We start from the raw sequence: 7,491 nt of genomic DNA on the forward strand, positions 1-7,491 counted from the left end.
TTCTATATAGTAAGTCCCATGCCTGATTGCATTAGACTCGAGTTTACAATCATTATGATTACTGTCCACTCATGCGAAGCATTTAGTATTGGTACTAACAACTGTACCAGGAGTAATTCCAATGGAATTTCCTGACTTTCGGTGTAATCCGGTAAGCACCGACTAACACGTTGCCAAGTTTGTTAAACTAATCGTGCGTCTTTTCATTTAATGCAGATTTGCAGTCAAGTCATCCTACAGAACCTGGTAAAATGAACATAGCATCCATATATGGACCAGTCATTGGTGTCCTGCTCTTGGCGTTACTGTTGTTCGGAATTTACAGAGTATTAATCCTGAAGCGGCGCCGAAATGGTAAGTTTGTATAGCCCTATTCTCGGCCTTTGAAGGTATTATTCGTTTATCATACACAGACATTTTTTAACATCCTAAGGCTGGTTTCCATATGATCGCGGATCGCAGATCGCAGATCGCAATGAGGTCTGCGATCGTCTACGATCATATGGAAACATACTTCTGCGATCGTCTGCGATCTTGCAATCACGATCGCAGACGATCGCAGAAGATAAGGCTGGTTTCCATATGATCGCAGATCCGCGCAGATCGCAGATCGCAGATCGCAATGAGGTCTGCGATCATCTGCCATCATATTGGGACAAAATCGGGCAGAAGATTCATTAATCGGCCGAGGAAGCGGAGGCCAAATTTCTCCAACATAAGACCTGCATACGGTCGTTATCGAATCCAAAACCGATGTTTTCGACGGTTTTGGAGCTGGCGACAACTTGCTTAATCATGACAAACAGAAGAAGTAAATTTGCTTGCAGCAAAATTTCCGCTCTTCCACGTTCGCGATGTTGTTTGCTTTTCAGCCTACATGCTCGTGTATCAGTTTGACGTTTTCGCTGACCAAACCGTAAGCCTGCGGTCGGCTCTGCGATCGTTGTGATTATATGGAAACAGCCTTTTTTGCGATCGTCTGCGATTGTTTGCGATCTGCGATCTACGATCGTCTGCGATCATATGGAAACCAGCCTTTAAATTAAACTTGCCTTTCACTCATTCTCGTATCTTTATAAGGCTTTTTACTCAACTAAGATGATCGGGATATTCCTAAAAATTATAAACGAAATAGAGGCTCAAAAGCAAAAGTAAGCATTGAGTTGACAATGAACTTGTCAACAGGATATTCCTTTGAATCTGGTGATAAACTGTAATACAAAGATTTGTATTTTTCTTTCACAGGACGAAAAAATGAAGAAGACACTAGGTACGGCATCAAATCCTTGTGAAATATTGTATATAGTGATCAGTAAGTTACGGCGATATAAGATTTAAATTTTCTCTACAAAAACTCTATATTGGATGTAAATATCTCTGCAACCACTCAGCTAAAGAATTCTGAGGTACCTATTGGCAAATTAGGCTGGCTTCTAACAGATATTACAATACGAATACGCATTATGAAACTAAGCAAGTTTCACAAAATTACTCTTGGGCAATGCCCACATTATCGCAAATGGTATATCAGCCACATTGGGATACCCATAAATACAAAAGCAGAGCTTCCACGAATAACAAGATTATGATACGGGGGAAGTCCAAGAGCAACTCAGGTTTGAGAACATTTCAAGAAGACGCTGGCAGTCTGTGGAATGAGGTTGATCAATGTACAAGGAACAGTCTGCAATTCCAAATTGAGGAAAAACATATATAAATTGTTCTTAAACAGGTAAACTCTGTTGAGGCACCCGCACAAACCTTCCCGAAAATTTATCTGGCAAAAATTTGTTAAAATAATAATTGATTAATCACGTGGGTTGACATGTCCATGGCAATAAGATTTTAAGGCCCGTTTTGTTTTTCGAAATTTGGATCTTTTAAGTTTTTCATGAAAAATTGTTCGTTTATTTTCGTAACTTTAACATTTTTACACCAATTTGATTCTCATTTCTTGGTCCTGATCAATTTTGAAGCAATTTGGACGATTTTCTGGACTTTTTAGTTATCGAAAAATCCAAGATGGCGGCGGTGAAGATGATTGCCACGTGATATGACGTCATCAGTCCACTTCGCGGACATCAAAGGAAATAGTTGCGGGCATACTATAATAATAATTCTTCCAGGCTGAGTAGCTTATTGTTAAGCAGCCGAAAAATTTGATATTGCTCGACACTCTAAATGCTTGGGTAAAACGTGAAAGTGCTGGCACATTTTTCTGTTATTTTTGCCACAGACGTGATGCAAAAGAAGCTTGCGGAGATTCTTGCCAAGTAAGTACTGCAACGACCATCCAGTAGAATCCAAATCTTTCGGTCTAACTTTCTCTAAAATAACTTAAAGGCTTTCACCCGCAATGCAAATATTTTTTTTCATGTATTCATATTCATTCATTCCAAACTTATAGATAGTGAGAAAGATAAAAATCAAAGGCTCGAGTGAGCAAACTCGTGAATGCAGAAGTGTAAAAGTGTGTTAGCAGCACTGCACATGCGCACAAGTTTACAGCCCACTCGTTTACAATGAGTGAGTGACTTTTCCCCCACATTGCGAAAACTCGTTCATTGCGCATGCGCGCATTCACGAGTTTATAAACGGAATACGAAAGTGAAAATAAAACGCTTGGAGAGCCTGAATTCCCGCGAGTGTTTTTTTTTTTCGCGTTTAGAACTTCATCATTTCGCTATTGGTACAAATTGGAGCTGGCACAGGCTTGATCTGACCAATATTTAAATGCAAAAATAATTACCTCGAATAATAAGCCCTATTCCACCCTCTCCCCCCCTCCTGAAAATAAGCCTCAAATTCACTAGCCTCCGTAGCAATCGTTTCATTTCCTAGGGGAGTGGGAGAAGCGGTTTAGAAGCGATTGCAGTTGATCCCAGGAACTACCTTGGACCAACAAAGCGCAGAATCAGGCTCTCTCAGATAGTTTCATTCCGTTATCGATAACCTCTACCTCCAACCATCTCTCTTTCCACCCAAGAACATAATGGAACAAACTACCCGCTCCTGCCTATTCTTCTGCTCTGGAAAACTTTAAACGATTAATATCCTCAGTGTACCACGAACTTACTTAAATACTTGTATCAACCCTACCCTCCCCCCACCCCCACCCCCCCCCCCCCCGAAACCAATAAACTTCAAGTATGAGGGCCAGGTTGTATTGGAAAATAAAAATAGACAAATCAGCGAACGATAGCTTCCTGGGAGAAGGATAAAAAATGTGAAGGGGGAGGGGGAATTGAAGTACATTAGGAAAGGAAACGCCTGCAACTGAGCGCGCATAAACCCTAGGAAATACATTCGAAATTTTACTGGGTAAAACCTGCTCACCTTCCGTATCCCTTTCCACAGGTTGAAATTCAAATGACCAGTTGGTTTAACAACATCGGCTATGAAGACCCTTTTTCAACTACAAAATCCCCGTAAGAGAAGAAGAAACCGCGGGCAATGGATCATCGGATTCCTTAGAGTTAGATGAGTGTTAAAACATAAAATACGCTGTTTTTCGAAGTAAAATTTTCAACACTGTTTTTTTTAATTAACGTTGTTCCTTATTCGGGTTGCTTTTATCATTGCGAGGTGTTGCATTGCTATTTTAATAATTTTGATTAAAATTACTCCAGCTAGGATATTGCGGTTGAAATAATAATGAGTTGTGTGTTAGTGCGTTCATTTTGCTTTGCATTTTATTAAGAGGATTGAGATTAATTGCGTAGTGTAAGTAATGTTTAAAACACGAGCAGCAGTGTTTTTATCGGGATTTCAAACCACGAGGCGCAGCTGAGTGGTTTCAGACCTGATAAAACACGTGCTGCGAGTTTCTTGAACGGCCTAAAAACATTTCTGGAAAAGTGTGTTTCAAGAGAGTTCATAACAATGATGCTTTGGTGAACGTTGGAAATAAGCATACGAGAAAAACATTTAACACCGCATACTAATAAGGAGGAGGTTTTATCGGGTTTTAAAACCACTGCACGTGATGTTTTATCGACCATTTGATAGGTCAATGGGCTTATGAATTATTTTGAAGTCACTGAGAAGTAACACTTAGCCTTGTTTGCCAGGCTTCCCACAACTGTCTCGATTAAATAAATTTTAGAACTGTTGCACCTCTCAATGTAATAGTTTTTCGTAGACTTAATGTTCGTTCTGTTGATTAAAACGTTATTTTCTCCTGACCAGTGCGAATTCAGTGTGAAGCAAAAATCCAATGTTGAACTGTTTCCTCAGACACATACCACGAATTAAACTGATATGGTCTTATTGGTCAGTTTTCAGAAATAACGATGGGTTGCTTACATTCGGTCAACTCCTTTGTCAGACCTCCAGTTAACCTCTCACCATAAATTGCCTAGAAATAACCGTTCAGTTACCCCCTTTTGATTAAGTTTTTGGTGTAATTGCACCGTGTTTCAAACCAATTTGTACCAGTTGATTTGTCCCCTTAATTACTTTTACCTTCTGTTAATTAGATAACTAACTAGTGTGAAGACTTTTAATGTAAACTTGATTGTTGAACTGAAACAACAATTGTACCAGATCTGTTGTACCAGCGCCGTACAGTATTTTGTTTTAAATTAAGGTTTCCATCTAGCTTGTAAGTACGTTCCACTATCTATGGAAATAGGCGGAGGCTTATAAGAGTTAAGAGAATGTTGGTCTCAACACGGATTAAGTTTAAATACCTGATACATAACGCATGAAGCAATTCCCTGACATCCATATTGCGAATAAATAAAACGGTGTATTCTTCGGCCGTGTGCGAGCTACACTAAAACCTGTATTAAGCGGCACCTTATCAAGAGGTCACCCCCTATTTAGAACGGTACCTTCTAATACAGAAGTAGTTTTGCACTGTTTATGACATGTCACTGGAATCCAGAAAGAAAATTGGGGGCAGCAGGGCATTTTTTAGAGATAATTAAGCAACAATTATTCTAAAAATCGGTAAAATACAAAGCAATGTATGACGTTTTCCACCAAATTGAAACTTTATTATCTCTGAAAAATGCATGGTTATCCCCAATTTTCTTTTCGGATATGAAGTGCACTTGCTAAGTTCTGCTTTCTCCGCGTAGTTTTAAGCCGCGCAGACTGACTATCCCTGTATTAGTAGCCACCACCCATAGAAAACCCGAGTATCTCGAGATGCGCAGAACGTAAGCGCAGTAGCAAAAGTAGGCACCGTCCTAAATACTTCCTTTAGTTACTGTAATTCTGACCTCTATGAAACGGTCACCTTTTCTAAGTCCCAACGAGCTGTTTCCTATTGTCTTGACCTGTTCTGAACAGTCAGTTTATAAAAGGAAACCACTAAAATATGGCACCAAATAGCGTGCTAGGCAATTGAATTTCTAATGCCCTGCATTACTGAATGTACGATCATCGCGTTAATGTTTTGTTAGTCCGTTTCAAGAGAGGATGTCCGTTTCTATACCATGTTCTTCTTTGTCATATTCTATCGCTGCACTTTCTTAACCAAGTAAGTGATTTTGTGAGCACTTTGATGCGTAAAACTGTACACTAGGTTATCAGAGGTTATGTAGAATGACATTTTTATTGTTTTTGGCGTGTATTCTGCGCAACCTGTATTAAGCGGTCACTTAGCCATTTCCCGAGGGTGACCGACGGCATTAGGTAACATGGGGTGAAGCGGTCCCGACTGATCGGAATTTTCCGATCGTCACCATGACGTCATCGTCCGACTGCTTTCACGAAATAAACAAATATGGCGCTGAAGTGCTTTATTATCCTTTGCATTGTGAGATAAATTTGCCGGCGGCCAGCTCTGTTGGGACAACTATTCCTCAGTTTACACACTGAAGGACTGACAAAGCAGATTTTTTCGAGGAGTGGATGAATGTTTACATGCCTTTACCATTTTATCTTTGCCCACCGCTTCACTCGATGTTACTTCTTTGTACTGTTGCAGAGGACACTACATAACATAGGGTGAGGAGGATCCGAGCCCAACTGGATCCAGTCTTCGTTTGGAAAAGTATTCCTCATTAATTATTTGACTCAAAAGCCGTTCTTTCGATGAATACATGAACATATGCTGTTATATGAATTTTCAACACCTGATGAAACTGTTTACATCTTTCACGAAAATAAAAGCCTTCTTAACTCGTTCTTTGTACTGTTTTTGCACTACATAATAGGGTGAGGGTGACGTGTAGTGGCATTTGCAGAAATAAACCATAAACAACGAGTGATTTTTCGTTGCAGGTCAAATAAAGCGTGCGCCTTTTTGTGATGTTCTTTGACCGATATTTGGGAAGAGTAGCAATTACCATCCCTTCCCCTACTTGGGCTTGCTTTTGGCTGTTAATTTTTAACTCCCTTCTTCCGCTGAACTGCCTTTATTAGCGGGAACCCGGGAAAATCTGGCGGGAGATTTGAGTTGTAATTTACCTTTGCGTAGCTCGCGTCTTGATAATGGCAGAAAATTATGATGACTGTGCTCCTTGCGAACAAATTCCCGAAAGAACCTGCTACGTTTCTTCTATGGATCAGGTCGCAAAGCTAATTTCAAGTTTTGAAACGAAAAATACGGTAAAGTTTTCCTGTTACAAGGGTACTGGTAACTTTGGAAATCATGGTGAGTTAATATTTATTAATTTTTGGTTAACTTTTGCCCCCATAATACAGTTCTGCTGAGTCCTGTCAATTGCTGCAAATGTAATAATAATTAAAAAAGAAAATCAATGGATTTAGAATCCACAGGATGACACTGAGACACTTCTTACAACAATAACAACACAATCCTTCCTTTAACTTAACATGTTGTGATCCTTTTTTTGAATTATGGAGTTCCTCACATACACAAAACTTCAATTAGATGAATAAAGTGTTAGTGAAAATTAGGAACTTCACTCTGGACAGTGCTCTTTTTGTTATTAGAATCTTTGGTGACTTTACAAATTCAATCCCAGGAGAATGCCCCTTACAACAAATCCACCCCAGCCCCCTCCCCCCCTTCCCATTGCCATGCCCTGGAGGGGCTGATGAAAGGATCAAATGGTTGAAAAAAAAAAAAAAAAAAAAAAAAAAGAGGAGAACTTCTGATTAGGTTTACTCAAATTGTTAATGTGGTTGGATTATTTCAGAAGTCTGGATACAACAACAATGCAACAATGCAAATGTCACCATAGATGCTATTTGTTGCTGGGTACACACCAGAGACATAATTCGTATGAAATTGCAGTTTGTAGTCTTTCATGATCACATGCATGCCCTTTCTGGTCTTGGTATCATGTCCATAATTCAAACAATTTTTTTAAATAAAAACAGGCACCAATATAGAGACATCAATGCTTGCAATGTGGTCGATTGATTTTCAAACTATAACACTGTGCCTAGATTACAGGAAAGGAAATCACAGACTTTATTGGGAGGAGCCAAAGGAGGTCCATGGTAAAAAAATAGAATTCACTGGAGTACCCTTTTACATCCTGGACTGCAAGATCTTGGACTGCCAGCATG

The 7,491-nt window shown here is 39.5% G+C and overlaps 2 protein-coding genes across 5 annotated transcripts in view; both read left to right on the forward strand.

Moving 5' to 3' along the window:
* LOC146470840 (MAM and LDL-receptor class A domain-containing protein 1-like) overlaps nucleotides 1-6,174 on the forward strand; it is a 59,901-nt gene extending 53,727 nt beyond the window's left edge. For 3 of the 4 annotated variants that reach the window (XM_085121553.1, XM_085121555.1, XM_085121554.1), the window contains 4 exons: nucleotides 217-354; nucleotides 1,246-1,270; nucleotides 2,237-2,273; nucleotides 3,358-6,174. In XM_085121553.1, the coding sequence (XP_084977679.1) occupies nucleotides 217-354; nucleotides 1,246-1,270; nucleotides 2,237-2,273; nucleotides 3,358-3,432 (275 nt within the window). In that variant the 3' untranslated portion in view covers nucleotides 3,433-6,174. The remainder of the gene's footprint in view (nucleotides 1-216; nucleotides 355-1,245; nucleotides 1,271-2,236; nucleotides 2,274-3,357) is intronic. The other variant, XM_085121556.1, reaches the window with a different exon arrangement.
* Nucleotides 6,175-6,272: 98 nt separating this feature from the next.
* The window catches only part of LOC146470841 (uncharacterized), a 1,395-nt gene continuing 176 nt past the window's right edge, over nucleotides 6,273-7,491 (forward strand). Inside the window, exons 1-2 of the mRNA XM_085121573.1 lie at nucleotides 6,273-6,607; nucleotides 7,369-7,491. The exon at nucleotides 7,369-7,491 is cut by the window's right edge and continues 176 nt beyond it. Of these exons, the coding sequence (XP_084977699.1) occupies nucleotides 6,445-6,607; nucleotides 7,369-7,491 (286 nt within the window). The 5' untranslated portion in view covers nucleotides 6,273-6,444. The remainder of the gene's footprint in view (nucleotides 6,608-7,368) is intronic.

Source organism: Pavona decussata, unplaced genomic scaffold (genome assembly GCF_977016875.1).
Source record: "Pavona decussata unplaced genomic scaffold, jaPavDecu1.1 SCAFFOLD_110, whole genome shotgun sequence".
In the NCBI taxonomy this organism is placed as follows: Eukaryota; Metazoa; Cnidaria; class Anthozoa; order Scleractinia; family Agariciidae; genus Pavona; species Pavona decussata.